Raw genomic sequence first — 20,260 nt, 5'->3', positions numbered from 1 at the left:
AGACTTTCAACAAGGGATCTTGTTTTAGATTCACCTATGCCATTTGTTTAGGAAATTTGGGCCAGTGTCTAGGGTCTTAATCGTTAGTTTGCTTATCTACAAATTAAGCAAAGTTTTCTTTGTCTCCAAGGGTCCCTCTAATTTATAAATTTTATATGTCTCTCTCAAACTTTTTCTCTCGGATCAACAATATCTATGGCTCTTAAAAACAATGAGATTTTTTTTTTGTTGCCTCATTGAATATTCATTAGAATTGTGAAGAAAGTACTTTAATCTCATTAAAAGTTAAGGGATGTTCAAATAGATTAAATGATTTAGACAATTGTCTTACAAAGGCAAATATTCAAAAAACCAAAACAACTAAAAATCAAACCACATGCCTTTAAATCTCCATTCTTCCTTGGGTCATGTAGTTGACTGAGAGCCAGCTAATCTTCTGGAAAGGGGACTGAGCAGGTTACATGGCAGTGTTTGTGCCATGTGGTGCTCCTGGTCTAACCACAGTGACTATCAAGAGAAGCAAAGAATTCTCTGGGGCAGAAGAGGATTCTAGGTGGAGACAGGTGCCGACAGGTGGTGAAGTTGCTGGAATGAAAGGAGGAGGCCAGGTTGTGTAGCTTCATGCTGAGTATTGAGCTTTGTCTCAAGGGCAGTCAGAGGCCACTGATGAATTAAAACTAGAAGTGATGTTTTGAAGATCACTCAGGTGCATTGTGGAGAATGAGATGGAATGGAGCAAGATGTGTGGAGATTGGTGGACAGGCTGCAGTAGCCTGGTGAGAGGTGGCCTGGTGAGAGGACACAGTGTGCTCCTGGTGTAGCCATGAAGATGCGGAGCAGTGGTCAACCCTGAGGAGTATTTTAGGAGGTGGATCAATAGGACTGGGTGATTGATGAGATATGGCAGATCTGGCCCAGGAGAGAAACAAGAATTTTATTCTTTATGTAAAAAAATATTTATTAAACACTTAGTATGAACCAAGTATCGTGCTAGGTTACACAATTGAACAAGCTAGATGCAGTTCTTAATCTCATACAGTTTATCACACCATAGTTGAAAGGAGGGTAAGTCAAAATACACACATAATTACCTAATTTTAATTGTATAAATACTACAAAGTAGAAGTGAAGTGAATTATAATTGATAATTGCTTTAAGGAGAAGTAGAGTTTAACATGGTTAGAGCATTGGAAACCTAAGACATACATCAGGGAAACTTCATAGTATAAATAACAATGGAAAGAATATTTCTGAGGTCAGTAGTGTTCAGTATAACTCCCAGACATGGTATGTGACACACTCTCCAAGATAAGAGTCCATTGAGCTTCTTTGGAATTAATAACATGATGATTCTAAGGGATACTGGAAAATCGGGCCACTGAAGTGGGGCCGAGGCAGGTAGGATGTGGGGACATGAAGACCGCAGATGGGCACAGCACCTTCTAGCCATTTGAAAGATGAGGAAGACCCAGGGATGTGTAAATACTGGTGGAGTAGTGCCAGGAGAGGACTTGAAGGTGAGAGAGCAAGATAACCCACAGTCCTGAGGGAGCAGCGTAAAAAAAGGTGAAGCTTGGAGAGAAGGGAAGGTGGAAGGAGTGGAGATGCAGGTTGCTGTGGATTGCAAGAAATCAAAGTAGCTCCTCTGCTGGCTTCTGAGTTCTTTACAGAGTAGGAGATGAGCTGTTCTGCTGGAAGTGACAAGAGAAGCAGGAAGGTCACACTCTTGAGAAGTAGTGGGAAGAGTGTACCTAGTTGCTGGGGAAGAGGGGAGAGTGAGATGATGAAGGGACACAGCTTTATGGGCCACAGTAAATCTAATAAATTAGTTATCATTCCACTTTACAGCAGCTGCCTCTCTAATTGAAAACAAAAATTATTCATTAGTTATGTCTCTCCTAGACACTATAAAAGAAGGAAGGTGAGTAAAATCAAGACCCTGCATAAAGCACATGAAACTATTGTACCTTGCTCATTGGCTGTAATAGCCTGACCTATTTTAATCCCGTCGACAGTTTAGGAGGAAGGTCCTACTCCCAACACGGCTTCTCTGGGCTATTAGATCTAGGGTGTGTCACACACTGTGTCTGGGAATTATATGAGGCTGAGTCACTCTGAGTGTCCGGAGAGTCGACAGGGAGAAACAGACAATGACATAATAGAATCTAGAGGGCAGCGGCCGCTGGGGGCTCTTGGCACTCTGACAATGGCCTTATACTGTCATTGGATTATTATCTGCTTCCCCCATGAGGCTGCAGGCTCCATGAGGACAAGGTCTTTATCTCATTCACTACTGAATGTTCTACACTTAAAAGGGTCACTAGGGAAATCTTTATCAAATAAACAAATAAATGAGAAGTTTATAGAGGATACTGCCTATTTGGATGAAGACTTTTTGTCTCAAAAAATGACCCAAAATGGAACCAAAGAAATGCCCTACTCTTCTTTGCAGTTTCCTTAGAAACCTTTGTCTTATATTCCTCCATAGGATTCAGCCCTGATGGAGGCTGAGGAGCCCCAGCATGGAGCCTCCACTCCCCTCCCTGCGGTAGAAGAATTCAGAATTATCCCTGAAGCTATCATGAGGAGCAGCCAAATCCCCACCATGGAGCTTGAAGCCCAAGAAGACCAGGACCCATCTTATAAGTGGGCCGAGGGACATAGACTCTTGTTGATCCAGCCAAGAGGGTTACAGGACATGACTGACTCTGTAGAGGAGGGCATGCCCTCTTTCTCAGAGGAAAGTTCTGCAGATGTGGAGACCAACCAGGAAAGCCTTGTGGCGGAGGCCTATGATACCCCAGGACACCAGGAGGCAGTACCCCAGAGCCTGGCAGACAGAGGACCAATGATACCAGCTCCCCCAGAGCTCTGGACCTGCCCCGTCCAGGGTGAACAGCTAGACAAGTTCTCAATATCCAGTGACCTGGGCTGCAGAATAGAGGTGGAATTTCAGCCAGACCTCACTTCTTTGACATTGGGGTCTAGAGAAGCAAAAGAGAAGGAGGCACCCTCTCCCGACACCTTTGCTCAGACTGTATTTTGGCTTCCCTGTGAAGAGCACCCTGCAGACATGAGCCAGACTCAGGGCTCTAGAGGTGGAACTGTCAGCCAGAAGGAGGAGCAGGAAAGTCAAGGGGGAGAAGAGCTCTTACAGCCCCAGGAGACTCTGGGGCTAGAGGAGCAGGAACAATATGAAATGGAATCTCAGGGGAAAGGGGTTCTGGGGGAGGATGCTTGTTCTGGTGGGCTTTGGGAGGAGCAGGAACAGATGGTGGAGCAGGCTAATGGTAAAGAGGGGGTACACGGGCAAAAACAGGAGCAGGTACAAGATGGTGTGTCGCTTGGAGGACGAGAGAGAGAGAGACTCAGTGGGGAACTGGAGGTTCTGAACTGTGGTGAGCAGGGTCAAGAGGGGAGGGAGAGGAAAGCCCAGGGTCAGGGAGACCTCGAAGAGGGGGGACAGAGGAAGAGGGAGTTGAGGGGGCCTGAAGAAAGTAGGGTGGACTCTCAATACATGGAGAATCTAAGCTTAGTGGGGAAGTCAGAGGAAGGACCTGGAAAACAAGATAAGAGTCTAAAGGGGAAAGTGATGGCGGCAGAGGAGGAGGAGCCAGGGAGCTGGGCTGGGGGTGGGCTGGGGGCGGTGGGAGATGAGAGGAGCACAGAAGAGGAGCAAGGTACTCATTGTCCTTCCCTCCTAGCTCTGGTAGCCCCTGAGGACCATTCTCCCTGTGACTTACTTCCAGATGCCTTTTGTCCCGTGACCCAGATTCCTCAGACTGAGGAACTATCCCCCAAAGCTCTAACCTCTGCATTGGAGCCAAGAAGACACTTGCCCCAGCCCATTTCTCTACCTGGCTCCTCTCCTACTGCAGAGTCACTGGACAGTATAGTAGCTCACAGTGACCAGCAAGAAGAGTCCGAGCTGAAGAAGAGGCCAGTGTCCAGCCAGGAGACTGAGATGATCTCTGCCCGTACATCTGTGACTCCTGCAAGGACACCAGAGTCAGCTGCTTTTAGTTCTTCTGAAGTCTCCCCCGTCACAGCTGCCTTATCATCTGAGAGTCCCTCAATCGGCTTTCCTAGGAGGGAGACCCCAAGAACCTCTTTCTCAACTGACACCCTATCTCCCTGTGGGGCATCAGAGACTCCCTTGGTGGCCCTTCACAGCTCCCTGTCTGCAGTGACCACCCAGGACCACACCTCCGATGGGGCCAGCCCTCATAGCTCCCCAGCCAATTGCAGTGGGACCATCCAACACCTAAGGAGCAACTCCTTCCCAGGGTCCCACAGGACAGTGCAGACTCCAGACCTGGTGGGAATGTCACTTTCTTTCTCCCATTCAGAATTACCCCAGAGGCCCCCCAAACCTGCCATTTATGGCTCTGTGACCCCAAGAAGGGACAGAAGAAGTAGTAGGGACTGCAGCGTAATTTCAGAATTCCCTTCTGCATTATCCACCCTGAGGCAGGACTCGCAAGAGTTCACTTCAAGTCCAGAGAGACCCTGCAGTCCTCATAGCAGCCAGCCATGGGGCTCTCTCCCAAATTCAGCTTTTACTCCAGGGTCTCCTGCCTACAGTTCTTCCCCACCCACAGTCTCCATGGAGATGAGGATCCATGAATCTCTGAACCCTCCTCCCCTAGAGAAGAGACACATCCACTCTTCCATGGTGGAGAAAGATGGCCATCTTTCTACAGTGGTCCCCACAGTAAAGCGACATAGCCATCCTCTTTCATTGTCCCCAAGTTCAGAGATACATGGTTCTCCTAAAGGCCCCCTTCCCCAAATTCCTGACCCCCTTGTGTCAAGGCAACACCGACCTCTGCCATCTACCCCAGACAGTGCCCCCCTTACTCAGACCTCTCTCCCCCACAGGCTGAGATACAACAAGCCATTACCCCCTACTCCTGATATGCCCCAGTCCCACCATTCTCCCATCTCTTCTTCTAGTATCCCAAGGATCTACAGGCCTCTACCCCCTGTCCCCATTATGAATCCTTCCACCGAACCTCCTCCATTGCCCCCAAAGTCTAGGGGTAGGAGCAAGAGTACTCAAGGAGGACTTGTGAATTCAGGGGGTCAAGCCAAACCAAGACCCATTGGCCAAGACTGGACCATCTCCACTCCCCCCTCTACTGGACGCACCTCTTGGCCTCCAGCCACAGGCAGATCAACCGAGTCTTTGGCTTCCACCAGTAGGAGCAAGAGTGAAGTGTCCTCTGGCATGGCCTTCAGCAACATGACAAACCTTCTAAGTCCCTCTTCCCCTACTACTCCTTGGACTGTGGAGCTCCAAAAGCCCACCACCAAGGATGAACCCGCGCTCTCAGAGGAGCCCGAGGGCCATGTAAGAGGAGTGTTGAGAAGATCAGACCCCCAAGAGGGAAGCAATGGCCAAAGGAGGTCTTCTGTTTGCCCAGCGAGGCAGCCAGAAAAGCCCAGCCATCCCCAGCTGGAGAAGGCATCCAGCTGGCCCCACAGGCGGGACACAGGGATTCTGCCAGAGGGCAGCGGTGGACAGACTGGGGGGCGTGGCGAGGGGTCCAACAAACACAAGGGCTGGAACCGGCAAGGCCTGCGCAGACCTTCCATCTTGCCTGAGGGCTCTGCAGGTGAGCAAGGGTGAGGGCCATAGTGACACCACTGTGAGGCCTGCTCTTTGCAGCTTTTACCACCACGTCCCATCTTCTGTCCCCAGGGTCACTGCTGTTCCCTCTGCAACTTCACTCCCTCACATCTTGCCTTCAACAGAGAAACCCTTGAGCATCCTCTCCTTCCCTTCAACCTCCACATCTCTTTTCAACCTGGGCCTTCTTTTAGTGTCTGACTTTTTCCCCCCCGATGTTGTCTTGGATTTTTTCTACTTTTCAGCACCTACCTGCTTGGAGTAGAGAGAGAAGGTCCCTTCTACTTGTCCCATTCCTATTCTGACGAGGGCGGGGGATATAGCCGAGAATGGTTTCCTTCAATACTCTGTACTGGACTTTTTTCCCTCCCAAATTCCTTTTATTTTATTTTATTTTGGTTTTGGTTTTTCCTTCTGGATACCTGAATTCTCACTGTAAGAGTTATCTTCTTCATTTTCTCTGAATGTCCCTCTGAAATCTTAGTTATGTCACCCATTTCTATTTTCAGATTCAAGAGGTTCAGCCATGGGCAGATCTCCTGGACCCACAGATGCCGTTGTTTTCCGGTGAGTTACCTTCTCCTAATAGATGCACTTTTCTTTCTCTCTCTGCTTGGGATGCTAAGATTTCATAATCTGGATTTTAGTTGATATGGGTTCTGGGACCTAGAATGGCTCATGGCTCTCTCTTTGGGGGGGGGGGGGTAAAGTGGGGAAGAGAGACACCAGGAATCCAGGGCAGGGAGACTGAACTCTCCCTGTGGGCTCTGTTGGCTGAGTCTTAAAGTCATCCATCCTTCTCAGTCCTTTGATCTTGGAACTACTCCCCATGTAAAAGTTCCCAACCATCCTGAAGAGGGTCAGGATGCAACTCTGCACCTCTCTAGGGAATTGGGTCCTGACATCCCAGCACGTGCCAGGCAGGTGAGAGGCTTTCTCATCTGCAGTTGCCCGGAGTCATCTATCTCATGGCCAGCAAGCACCTCAGAGCCTTCCTTCCTCCACAGGGAGAAGAAACCAAAGGAGGGAACAGGAGGCTTTTCAAGACGCCGCTCTAAGCTCATCAACTCCTGTGAGTACCTTGGAGTGGGTCTGCAGGCCTAGGTAGGCGTTCTGCCCAGGAAGGGACTGGGCCTCGTGGTTGTCGGCAGGCTGGGGTGATGTCTGCAGGAGAGAGAACTGCCAGGTCAGCAGTAGCTGGGCAGCTTCCATCTTTCCCTGGGCCTCCGTTCACCTTCCCTTTCTTCTTCTCTTATGCGTCCTCCCATGCCTCTGTAGCCCAGCTACTTTACCAGGAATACAGCGATTTCTTTCTGAACAAGGAGATTCAGAGCCAGCAGCGGCTGGACAGCCTGGCAGAGGCCCCTGGGCCCACCTCCCCGCGGCAGCCTCGGAAGGCGCTGGTGTCCTCAGAGTCCTACCTGCAGCGCCTCTCCATGGCTTCCAGTGGCTCCCTCTGGCAGGAAATCCCTGTGGTGCGCAACAGTGCTGTGCTGCTCTCCATGACCCACGAAGACCAGAAACTGCAAGAGGTACCAAGCAGGGCAGGGTGTGGGAGGAGAAGGGGTTACAGGAAAGCTGGCAAGGTTGCCTTGCTGACCTTACTATCTCCTACTCACAACACCACCTCTAAGAGCAGGCTGTCCCCACCCCATGTCACCCCCCACCACACACACACACACAGTGACCCTGAATCCTCTCCGTTCTGGAGAATGAATTGTTTTCTGAGTATGAGCCCTGTCCTCCTCCCTGCTTCCTCATGCCACTGGTCATCTGTGCATCTGTGCCCACCGGTTACTGGTTTGGGGCTTGTGTAGAGTAACAATGCCTGTGAATTTGTTGGATGAACTTCATCCCATGTTTCAGGGTAGACTGAAATTTCCCTCTTCCTGCAAGATTTCAGGCTACACTGAAGTTTTCCTCTTCAATCAAGATTTTTTTTTTTGGTCCCTAGAAGAGGGCCCCGGGGAGTTGATCTAAGAGGCTTTAGAGCATCTCTTTTGGGTCTTTATTCCCAAGAGCAATACTAGAGGCTGTTAGTTGGGTTTTAAGCTATCACTATTAGCACGTTTTCCATCAAAAGCTTCTCTTAACTCTCAGATCTATCTGAAATATGGCATGCAGCCTTTCTTCCTAGGAAGGCAGTAGAGCAGGGTCCAATAGAATAGTTTAAGAAATTAGCTTTGGGAGTAAATGACCTGCATGGGAAGCTCACTTTAAGATCTGCTGTTTAACTTGGCCAAGTTACTCCATCCTTCTAAGCTGATGTTTCCCCGTTTGTAAACTAGAGATGCAAAGAGTTACTGGAGAAGTGAAAAGATGAGAGCCTGGTACTCAAGAAATGTTGACTATGTTAGTGCCACGTGAGGTGCACCTGGTTCCCCACTTACCAGCTGTGCAACTTTAGGCAGGTTATATAACTTCACTAAATCTCAATCTCCTCATCCACACATTGAGGTTAAAATGCCTACCTTTCAAGGTTGCTGGGTGGTTTATTTTATTCATTTAGTTTTTGTGGGATGAGAAATTGAACCCAGGGCTTCTCAACCACTGAGCTACATCCTCTGCCCTTTTTATGGTATTTTGAGACAGGGTCTAAGTGGCTGAGGCTGGCCTCAAACTTGTAATCCTCCTGCCTCAGCTTCTCAAGTAGGTGGGGTTACAGGCATCACCACTGCTATGTGGTTTAAATGAAATAACACGTATTTAGTTTAGCATCGTGGCTGGTGCATAGTTTGCTAAATGTTAGTGCCGAGCTTTCCCTTTTCATCATCAGGGAGGAGTAACAGTTTGGCCATAAGAATTTAATGGTAAACAATGCTTTTACTACCACAGAGACAGATGTTTTTAGGTTTTTCAAAGCTCAGACTTGAAGGCCCTGTTCTCACCACCATTTTTAAAATACATTGAGAATGTTTAGAAAATCACTAATGTACCCATATTTCTTATTCAAACAATGGGATATGACACAAACTTTAGCTCTGTCTCCCCAACTCCAGCAAACTAGGAAGTCTCCAGGGCTCCTGGTCCAGCTCTGGCCTCATGTTTGTGAGAAGAGAGGCCTCTGCATCTCTACCTCTTATACACACACTTGCATGTCATAAAATAGCCCCCCGGGGACTACAGTGTGCTGTCACAGGCTCCGTTTCTTTTGACTGTCTTTGGGAGGGGAGAGCCACTCTATCTGCATAAAAAGACAAGAAAACTGAGGTTTAGAAAGATTCAATGAACCACCCAATGTCGCAGGGTCAGTGAACACTGGCCCCAGGACCAGACAAACCTGCAACATCAGCTCGAGTGCTGCGGTGGGGGAGGTTGTTGGGCCATGTCATTGGCCATCTAAGGTGTGTGTGTGTCTTCTTTCTCTTTTCTATCCGGGGTCTATCTTGAAGCCACATGCCTGGGTGGAAAGCATGAGAAGCCCACACTAGTCATGGCCCTGAGTCTTGCACCTCCTGCTGGAACCTCCAAACATGCTCTCAAGGGCTGTGTTTTATGTTATACCACAACTGCACCATCTTGTTCTCAGATATCCAGTTTCTTTCCATTTCTCCTCCCACCCCAACCTGATCCATCAGCTTCATTCCCTAAAACTGTTCCTCTCTCAAAGACAACTCTATCATCCACCTAGTGACTCCACTGTTCACCTCGTTCCCTGACTTAAACATTGAGGCGTTGACTGTGGCCCTTCCTTCCTATTCAGGCCCCATTTCTAGCAAGTAACCAAGTCCTTCCAGGTCTGCCCCCTAAATACTTATGAAGTTGGCCTGCGTACCCTCATCCCCTTGTTTCTTGAGGGTCTCATCTCTCATCTGGTGTTATCACAACATTTCCTACCCTGGCTCTCTTTACCCTTTACTCTCTTTACTCTCTTCTCTACGTTGTTCCAGAAATGTCTTAATCAGAAAGCACATCTCATCAAGTTATTCCCCTACGTAAAACCTTGTGTTTTTTCCCCTTATCTTCAGTCCAAACTGTTTTACATTGTTTATTTAACTCTCTAGACCTTGTTCCTATCTCTCTTTGCCTCATCCGCCTCATCTCTTGATACTTTTGTATAATTGGTTCCCAAAATGCTCAATTTATTTAGGAACATTTTTTTGAAATAAATGTTATTGTGTATATTTAAGGTGTACACCCTGATGTTAGGAGATATATATATATATATAGATATAGATATAGATATATATTAAAAAAGATTACTGCAGTGAAGCAAATTAGCATGGTCACCATTTCTCATAGATATCCATTTGTGTGCATGTTAGTTTCTTGATCGGCATATTTTTGCCTTTGGGTGCTTGCACATGTTTTTCAAGCTCTGGTTTAAATCTTACATATTGAAATAACTCTTATCTGTCCCCCAGATCAAGTTAGATTCTGCTGTGACTATGAGCTATGAAAGGGTCTAACTTATTTAGATCCCTAACCCTAGAATATTCCTTAGTGTCTGGTATATGCCAGAGAGCTAGCAAAGTTTTTCATTAGTCTTCTTCCTTTTCAACATCTTAGGCCAAATTTGAGCTGATTGTGTCAGAGGCCTCATACCTACGCAGTCTACACGTAGCTGTGGATCATTTCCAACTTTCAAGCCAACTCAGGGCCACCCTTTCCAACCAGGAGTACCAGTGGCTCTTCTCTCGGTTACAGGATGTTCGAGACGTCAGCACCACGTGAGACTATCTTCTCCCAAGTACCACTCCCTCAGCCTCAGTATTGTTAGCCACTGAACCTTCAGTCAGTGTTTTCCCCCTTAGAAACCTTCCCTTGGCCATATCTCAGGATGAAATTGGGCCTCAGCTATCTCCCTCTATGATTCCAGATGGCTGTAGAGATAGTAAGAGCAAAGAAGCAGAGACAGTTGAGGTTAGACAGGCCATCACTGGATAAGTAAGTTAATGAGAAAAATGTCCGGGGTGAAGGTTGTGGACATAACTGCGGGCATGCGCTGCATTAGAGATGAGGTGAGGAAATCATCTGAAGATGGGAAAACCAGAATAAGATAGAAGAAAAGGAAGAAATAGAAGATGAGAATCAAGAGTTAAATCAGGAGCAAGCTAGCCATAGCCTTAGAGAATCCTAGTGTGTGGCAAGGAGCACAGAGCTAAGGAAGTCAATAGAAGTTACTAATGGGAAGAAGTCAGAAGTCAGGGCATAGCAGGGGTCAGCCAGCTGCTGAGTTGAGGCCCTAAAATTTCACGAGACTTGTTTAAATATTGCACAGGTTCCTTTCAGACCTAGAAGAGAACTTCGAGAACAACATCTTCTCTTTCCAAGTTTGTGATATAGTCCTGAACCATGCTCCAGACTTCCGCCGGGTCTACCTGCCTTATGTCACCAACCAGACCTATCAAGAACGCACCTTCCAAAGTCTGCTGTGAGACTGATCCCCATTCAGTTCTTGGTGGGCCCTGCAGTGACCTTGTGCCAATCCCTCACCCAGAGTGCTGTCCCAAGGGTTCATGTCCCTGTGCCTGCGGTGTGGTGTCAAGCCCCACCATGCCCTCCATATCAGATCTTCTCAGCAATCACATCTGGGCCCCTCTGCAGCAGATCCCACCATTGTCTCCCAACCCCAGATATTCCACGGAGCGTCCATTCCCCATGCCTTCACGGAGCCCCCCATCATTCCCCATGTCCCTCCTCACCCGAGGTTCACTATCATGCAGGAATAGCAACAGCAATTTTCGAGAGGTCTTGGAGAAGCTGGAGAGTGACCCCATCTGCCAACGCCTTTCCCTCAAATCCTTTCTGATTCTGCCCTTCCAGCGCATTACCCGTCTCAAGCTGCTGCTCCAGGTATGGGTCACCACCCTTAACTCAAAGGGATGATCCTGAGAAGCTTCAGGACAGAGGACCATCATTCTTGGGCCATTCACCTCCTGTGGAGGATGTGAGCAGTCTCCCCACTGCACGCACCCTTCTTTCTCAGAAACATTTGTTGTTGAAATTGTATCCCTAGGCTTCTCCATTAATCAACCTCCAATTATCTCTTCCTATTTGTTTATTTCTTCCTACCACCTGGCTCCTGCCTGCTGTTTATCCTATAGAACATTCTGAAGAGGACACAACCTGGCTCCTCAGAAGAAGCAGAGGCCACAAAGGCCCACCATGCCCTGGAGGAGGTCAGCAGCTACCCACTCCCATCCTGATTATCCTTCACAGACAAGTCATCCCTTCCTCAGGCCCACGGCTCCAGACAGCATGGGAGGTGGGATCCTGTTAAGGGGGAGCTCAGCCTCCTCCCTGCATCCACCACACCTCCAAGCATGTCCACCCACAGCCTCCTCTTCCATACCCAGCACCACATACCAAGGGACTGCGCTCCCACTCCCACAGCCCCTCACCCAGGAGCATTCTGTCAGCTTGTGCAGAATACACCAGAGTCCTAAGGCTTGACCTCCGTGTTCCCTCCAATCAGTGCCAGCCCAGGAGAAAAGAGGAGGCTGTCATATCCTTTTCCAGATTGCTTTCAGGGAACTCTGAGATCAAAGACTCTAATACAGTACTTGTCCCCTTTCCTCGCCTTGCCAAACCCTCAGATGATCCGAGACTGCAATAATAATGTCCAGAGGATGCGCCGGACAGAGGAACTGATCTACCTGAGCCAGAAGATTGAATTTGAGTGCAAAGTGAGTTAATGCCCAGCCCCCTACTCTGCCCATCACTCTCTATGGCATGTCCCACAGGTCACCTTCTAAACAGAGTCCTCTTGTTTCCCTCTTTCCAGCCTCCAACCATCCTGCCTTGCTTTCTGTTCTGTTTCTGGGATACACAAATATCCTCTTCAATCTCCAAAACTATTGTCACTTTCACGTGAAGGTGCATAACTGTGTGCATATTATATTCTTTCGGTGTTAAAAAGGGAGGACGAATACATACACACAAACACACACACACACTATATATATATATATATATATATATATATATATATATATATATACACACATACATACATACACACCCACACACACATTTGCTTGTGACTCATAGGGAAACTCTGGAAGGATTATTTAAAGAAGGAACCGCAGTTACAAGGAAGAGGAGGAGTGGACAGGATAGTTAGAGGGTTCAGAGGGAAACAGAATCTAAGCAGGTAGGTTATAAGTAAGAGAGAAGACAAGGAAGAGATGGTTGGTGAGGAGGGGAGGACTGTCTGTGACGCTGCCTTCTCTCTTTTCTGCCCCTAGATATTCCCACTCATCTCACAGTCTCGCTGGCTGGTGAAGAGTGGGGAACTGACAGCCCTAGAGTTCAGCGTCTCCCCAGGGATGCGAAGGAAACTGAACACACGTCCAATCCATCTGCACCTCTTCAATGACTGCCTGTTGCTGTCCCGGCCCCGAGAGTCAGTGGTTGGAATAGGAGGCTGGGAGAGAAAGGGAATGGAGGAGTCAAGAGGGAAGGCCTTAAAGGAACAGAGAAGGGTTGTCTTCTTAGAGGATCTTCTCAGTGGTTCAACCCATGGAGTCCAGGTCATAGCATAGAGAAGAGAAAAATGAGCCCAAAGCAAAAAAAGAAGACCCCACCAAATTATGTCATGAGGAGTTATAAATGCCTCCATAATGGAGTTATAAATGCCTCAAATGATCTTAACCACCTTCTGAAATCATTTTTTTTGTTTGTTTGTTTTTGTTTTGTTTTTTTGGTGTGTGTGTATGGGTGTGTGCACGCTTTGGGCTGGAATCCACCTGCTAGCCCAGAGATACTTAACTAATTTCAGATCTTATTTAAGCTTGGAAAGTTTATATTCATTCTGTTTCTTCAACTTCTTAAAGTAACCCATTACTCATTGCAAGGGATAGATGTTTTGCCAAATTGGTGAGGACACAGGAGCTACCATCTTGAAAGCAAGTTAGGACCATTTTGTGGTTTTTATAGGAATTTTCAGGCTGCAGATGCTAAGGACATAGAGTTTGAATCCAAGAATGTGAAGGTGGATAGAATATAGAAAGCCTAGAGTCCACTGAAAAGACTTCTATTTTGCAGGGGTAACCGATTCCTGGTATTTGACCATGCTCCCTTCTCCTCCATCCGGGGGGAGAAGTGTGAAATGAAGCTACACGGACCACACAAAAACCTCTTCCGCCTCTTCCTGCGGCACAACACACAGGGCACCCAGGCCGAGTTCCTCTTCCGCACAGAGACTCAGTGAGATGGGGCTGGGCAGGGGCGCTGGTGTGGGTAGCCTGGGAAGGAAATGGGACCAGGCAAAAAAGGTGTCCAGGAAACCACCTAAACACTACTTAGCCCCCTCTGGACTGGGGGCCATAATGGAGAGCTCTAAATTCCCAGAGCTAAGAGGCAACTTGCAGGAGATCACAGGCAGGAGGAAGTTTGAAGTTGCCATTAAGACTCAGCATCTATTTTATATCCTTTACTCAAAAAACTAAAGAAGGGGGATGGACTGGTATGGAGTAAGCAAAGAATTTACATCCTGGTGTCTGTGAGTTAGCGCTCATGTGTGCAAGCCAGAGATCCTTCAGTGCCATGGCTGCTGGGCCCATGTATGAATAAGACAAGCACTGGGTGCCTTTTGCTCCTCCACCCCAACCTGCCTACTCCATCTTCTGTTAAGCAGAAAGTCATAGTGCTGAGAAATTTGATTGGCTTATCTTTTCAGTGATCGTAACAACTAATATATTCATTTGTGCATACATCTTTGGAGATCAACAATTTTACCTATAAAATCTGGTTCACAGCCAGGTGCAGTGTCAGATACCTATAATCCCTATAACAGGGAGACTGAGGCAGGAGGATCACAAGTTGGAGACCAGCTGTAGCAACTTAGCAAGACCCTGTGTTGCTAAGTTGTCAAATTTTAAAAAAGAATTAAAAGTAAAATAAATGTGGTACATAATGCCTATAACAGTGAATTCCTAAAAGACTATAGTATTATCAGTTTTATAAAAGATATGAGAAGAGTCTTTCTTTAAAATTTTCAACATATCATTTGAGAGTTCCTACATTCAAGAAGATTTTCAGTTTCGTCCCTTGGAAGACTACTCAGGGTAGTACTGATAACTCACCTTCACTTATGGAACAGAAAGGCAGATAGCAGGTTATGTATGGTAAATATCACATAAGCTATGTGATATTATGTATGGTAAATATCATTATGTATGGTAAATATCACAGATGCAGTTATGTTCTCTTTGTTTAGTGCTTTGTGTAGAATTTTCCAGTAAAAGTGTCAGCTCTCAATTACCTAGGCACATGTGGAAGCAGAGGTTAAGATAATGCAAAACCTCCAGATGATTATAAAATTAGGATTACTTTGTACAAGAATGACAACAACAACAACAAAATACTAAGGTATTTCTCCCCAGTTGAATTATTATCACAGAATAACTTTTTATTTTTGAAATATTTGATTAATATGGGCAAGGGAGTATCAAGAATCATGCAAAGTGATAGAGGGAATCTAAACTGGGATGAACATTTTACTTGGCACAATTTCCAAAATGGAAAGTCTGCATGTGTATAATTGACAGGTAACTTTATACCCCGACTTGGGAGGTATAAGGAATCTGGAGGGGGGAAAGAAAGAGGGAAAGTGTGAAAGACATGTTAACCTACAGTTCAGGATGGTACCAGGTTCCACCACGTAGGGTCCTGGTGATTTTGTGGTGAAATCACTGAACTAGAAAGTCCTTCCCACAGCTATTTGCTTCCCAATCATTGGCTATGATACACAGCCCAAGGCTGCAGTTGTAACCGAAAATACCACCCTATTTTGTTTTCTCAGAAGTGAAAAGCTTCGCTGGATCTCAGCCCTGGCCATGCCAAGAGAGGAGTTGGATCTGCTGGAGTGTTATGGTGAGTGAGGATCATCAGGGTTAGAGGTCTCCCCTGGACACAGGAGGTCAGGGTGCTGGGCGGTAACTCTGTGAGGCTTCTGTCGTTGCTTTTCCTCAGACTTCCAGAGTAAAGCTTAAACACTGGAGCTTCAACACTGAGACACATCTGCTTAAAATTGCTCTTCACCATGGCAATGCCCTCCCCCCACACACACACCCTGCCTTAGGCTATAGTTTATTCATTCTAAGATATTTGTCCCCTTAAGTCCATTCTGCTGATTTTGCCTGGGTTTTACTAATTCGAAGGTGTTAGAAAAATAGGGGATCACAGGAGGATAGCAACACAGATTTGTCCTAACCATGCCCCTTCTGTATGGGATGGCCTGAGGCCACTTAACTGGAGGGTCCCCAGTAGCTGCAAGTTCACATTCTGAATTTGTGTACATTTGTGCCAAGATGGACTTCTGGCTCTTATATCAACCCTCAGTTGTCCACCATCAAGGATTTCCTAGTTTATGTCCAGAGGAGAAAAAAAAAAAAAAAAAGAACTCAAAGGAATACTGTGTTTTTAGTGTCTAAAAAAATAAATGAATATAAGGAAGCTTTGAAAAGGAATTAGGAGAACTAAGCTATAACTGAAATCTGTTAACTTCCTATATATTCCATTAGTTGGCTTCCCTGGTGGATAAGGGGGGCAGGGTAATTTTTCCTCCTTCATTATGATCTTAAGAATGGTAGATGGGGAGGAGTTTTAGAAAAAGAAGTACAAATAATATGCAGTCTTGTGCTTGTTTTCTGGGAGAACCAGTGCAGGGTAGTAAAGCAAGAAGAGCAATACCCGTGTATGATGGAACACTTAGAGGTCAGCCACACTCTGAACTTTGTTATCTTCAGCCTCAGCTCATAAAAATATTTTTATTTTTATTTTTACGAACCAGGCATAAAATTATAAATAATTTTATGCCTGGTTCGTAAAAATAAACAGATATCCAGCAACTCCTCAAGAATCATCTTGATCAATAATTATCTTGGTCACTCTATGAGGATACTGAAGCCAAAGGGGATTGAGTCCCTTGTCTAGTGCATAGTTGGGATTCCACTGATGGAGTCTCCCAGTCTCACTTCAGACATTGAAGGAAATGAAGAATGAGTCACAGGCTCAGATTTTACCATCTCAGTGGAGAAGCAAAGCACATAAATGGAACATTTAGAAGAGGGAGACGTGGTTTCTTACCAAAAGTCAGTTTTAAGAAGTTCACAATCCACTGAAGACTAAGGGACTGGGTAGGGGTTCAGAAGGAAGGTGGGTCTTCAATAGGATCTCTAGTATTTGTAGTAAACAAACAGTGGTCGTATATTTCTCAGTCATCTTCTCCAGAGAAAGAATTTTTGATCCATTTCAGTTTTGGTATTTTTATTTCTGTATCAACTACTTGGTTCCTGGTAGAAGATGAATGTTTTTCCAAACTCCCCCTTTGTTTATGAGCCCACACTTACCTCCAACTTAAGTCCTGCCCACTTCTCCCTGCCATTTCTCGCTCCTGTTCTGGGCTCCTGCCTCTTCTGATCTCTCTTCACCCTTCTCTTCCAAAGACTCCCCACAAGTCCAGTGTCTTCGCGCCTACAAGCCCCGAGAGAATGACGAGTTGGCACTAGAGAAGGCCGACGTGGTGATGGTGACTCAGCAGAGCAGCGATGGTAAGCGGGAGACTCCAGGGGGAGCAGGCCAGGTGTCCGAGGCAAGGCGTGGGGGTGGTTAGGTTCCTGGGGCTGCTGTAACAGAGCAAAGTTATTCTCTCGCAGTTTGGAAGGCAAGAAGTGCAAAATCAAAGTGTTGGCAGCGCCATGTCCCTTCCGAAACCTCTAGGGAGGATCCTTCCTATCCTTGTCCAGTCTGATAGTCACACATGTTCCTTAGCTATAGCAGCACATTTCCAGTCTCTGCCCATGTCTCCCTGGGGCCCTCTTCCCTCTGTGTGTGCCCAGGTTTCCCTCTTTCCATAAGGACACCAGTTGTATTGGCTTAATGGCCACCTTATTCCAATACGAGCTCAGCTTAACTGTACTAATTATATCTGCAACAACCTCATTCCCAAATAAGGTCTTGTTTTGAGGTCCCAGGGATTAGGACATCAACCCATACTGGGAAAGGGAACACAATTCAATTCCTAACAATGGGGAAGACTCAGGAATGGGCACCTGCAGATTTCACCAGACCCAGGGCAGCCATATTTAGTACATGGGGAGGCTAGCCCCCTCCAGGTAATTCTTTGTGCTGGTCCTGTGCCCACAGGCTGGCTGGAAGGTGTGAGGCTCTCAGACGGGGAGCAAGGCTGGTTCCCTCTGCAACAAGTGGAGTTCATTTCCAACCCAGAGGTCCGTGCGCGGAACCTGAAGGAGGCCCATCGAGTCAAGACTGCCAAACTACAACTGGTGGAACATCGCGCCTAGCTGTTCCCTGAGAGGAATCTCACGAGCCTAAGAACAAGCTGTTCATGGAGACGGCTGCCCTCTGAACCTGCTGCAGAGGCTTTCTGTGGACCAAGAACTAAGTCCAAGGACAAAACCCCGTTAACCCAGCCACTCATCCCAGGCCTCCTTTTCTGTGCTTTGTGCTTGGTGGGGGGATGTTGAGGGACTTCACACTGGACTCTGGGATCCTTTTTTCATAGGAAAAGGGCCTGAAAAGCCTTATTCAGGGAACTTTACTTCTGCTACCATACGGTCCTAAAGCATCCTTGGCTTCCAGAGTGCAGATTTAGACCCGGCCCAAGTTCCAGTCATGGTCACATGTTCAACACTCTGACCTCAGGCCACTGGAGGACAATGTTCAAGAGGGATTGACACATCAGATGGGAAGGTCAAGCTAGTGACCTCTAAGGTATCTTTCAGCCTCAGAGTCTCCGCAGTTGTTGGTGTGAACGCCGCGCGTGCGTCGCTGAGATCTGTGTCTCTGGGTGGCAATGTGAGGGGGTACTCTCTTGCCATAATAAACACTTCTCTGAGTGTTTTCTTTTCAGACTCCTCAGACTGAACAAGTTTCAAAACATGGATTCCCATAAGAGTTCCAGCCTATTTCTAAGGTGTCATGAAAGAAGGCCAACATGGGGTGTAGGGTGTGGCAGCTGCTTTGTGACCCCTGAGCATTTGGGCAGTTGTTCTTCTTTTCATGGTATCAGAAGTAGGAGAAGGAAGGAGAAGTACTTGATGCATAATGAAAGCCCCATTCAAACCCTGTTTACTATACCTATAAGGTCTAGATATTGGCTAGTTTGGGTGGATTTGACAAATCCTATTCAGACCATTCACGATTTTCTTATTGTGGCTCAAATCATTGTGAAGATATCTTCACAGAAGTTTTAACTTCTTTATGAAGGCAGCATGGCACAACAGAAAGAGTCCTAGAATCCAAGTCAAGAGGCCTAAAGTGCCGTTACCACAGGCTATGATTCAATCTCTCCATGTCTCCGTTCCCTTACATGTAGAATGCAGGATCAGACCAAGCAAGCTCCAAAGTCTTATCCAACTCTAACCATATATTTTTCTCTGTCTCCTTTAAGATTACCTTTCTCGTTTGAAGGGTATCACTAAATTGTTTTTGTCACAGAGAACTGTTGTATGATGTAATAATAACCTAACATCTTCCATGGCATCTTTTAAGCTAGATCATTATGGTCTTTCCTTGAAGGTTGCATTGCAACTTTGTAGAAAGGTAAGAATAAACATTATAAAGTTTGTTCTATCTCCAGTTCATCATGATAATGACAACACAGTATCACTTTTGATAGCACTATCTTTTCAATCCATCCTAAAATATGTTAGCTTGCTTATTTTTTTAATTATTATCACTATAGCATGTAAGAATGAAGAATAACATTTTGTCTGAAGCAGGATGATTGCTAAAAAGTTTAAAATAGACGTTGGAGAATTTCAGTTGTAGGGTTTTCATAAAATCAGATTATAAATTAATATTTATTATTAATATATGACAAGATTTGCATATATATGTAAATACATAAATGAATAGCTCATTGTTATTAATAGCAATAATAATTTTAAGAATCCAAACTATTTGTTCAAGCCAGTATTTGAATAATGGCCATATGGTTCAATGCAACCTTATATTTTTGTAGACAAAGTCCCCAATATTTGCTCAGAGAAGTAAAATACCACCTTCTAAATGAAACATATGCAAATAATTTTTTGAATTGCATGACTGCTTCTTTGCTTGAAATTGTTAAGGCTTTCAGATCCCTTTGAACCTAAGTTCTTTAAGACTTTTAACTCTGTTTTCAATATTTAATATGTATTCATTTAATTGGGCTATTATCTAATCTGGGAAGCCAAAAGATATTGGTTTCTACCTGTGTTTAGATCGTTGGTTAAAAAACAAAAGAGAAGAACTTAGATATAGATCTCTCGGCAGTTGAATTACTAAAATTTCTCTAATTTGAGTACAGGAAAATTAAGTGTAGGTATAGTGAAATCCTTCTTCAGATTTCCAGAATTGAACTTAACTTTTTCTTTAATCTCAACTGGCATCTTTGGCTTAGAAACATAGCCAAAATTGTTAGGAAAGAGTGTAGCAACAAGCATTAGCCCATGTTTTTTGGATAAAATTGCATTTGAAGCACATATGAATGTACAGTGTTTTGTTGCTTTTTAAAGTAAAACAATGCATGAAGAAGTGTCTTTAGGAGACATCAACAGCAGTCCTCTGTGTAGACCCTCTTCTGACTGAAACACAAGTGGAGCTTAAGACCATATGATTGGATGGTGAATTATTTGTGAACTTGACTCTACTGAATTTGCAGGTCATTTTTGCCTA

General features: G+C 45.8%; 1 protein-coding gene across 1 annotated transcript; it reads left to right on the top strand.

Annotated features, from left to right (window-relative positions):
* Positions 1-2,500: 2,500 nt before the first annotated feature.
* On the top strand, positions 2,501-18,453 carry Arhgef5 (Rho guanine nucleotide exchange factor 5). The gene is made up of 14 exons (XM_027943478.2): positions 2,501-5,618; positions 6,142-6,199; positions 6,640-6,704; positions 6,911-7,164; positions 10,142-10,302; positions 10,854-11,006; positions 11,299-11,428; positions 11,680-11,754; positions 12,172-12,261; positions 12,823-12,980; positions 13,622-13,783; positions 15,381-15,451; positions 17,026-17,130; positions 17,726-18,453. The coding sequence occupies exons 1-14, from the start codon at positions 2,501-2,503 to the stop codon at positions 17,881-17,883; spliced, it is 4,758 nt and encodes a 1,585-aa protein (XP_027799279.2). The 3' UTR covers positions 17,884-18,453.
* Positions 18,454-20,260: the final 1,807 nt, after the last annotated feature.

Source organism: Marmota flaviventris, chromosome 1 (assembly GCF_047511675.1).
Source record: "Marmota flaviventris isolate mMarFla1 chromosome 1, mMarFla1.hap1, whole genome shotgun sequence".
In the NCBI taxonomy this organism is placed as follows: domain Eukaryota; kingdom Metazoa; phylum Chordata; class Mammalia; order Rodentia; family Sciuridae; genus Marmota; species Marmota flaviventris.
This window is presented reverse-complemented; position numbering and strand designations above follow the sequence as displayed.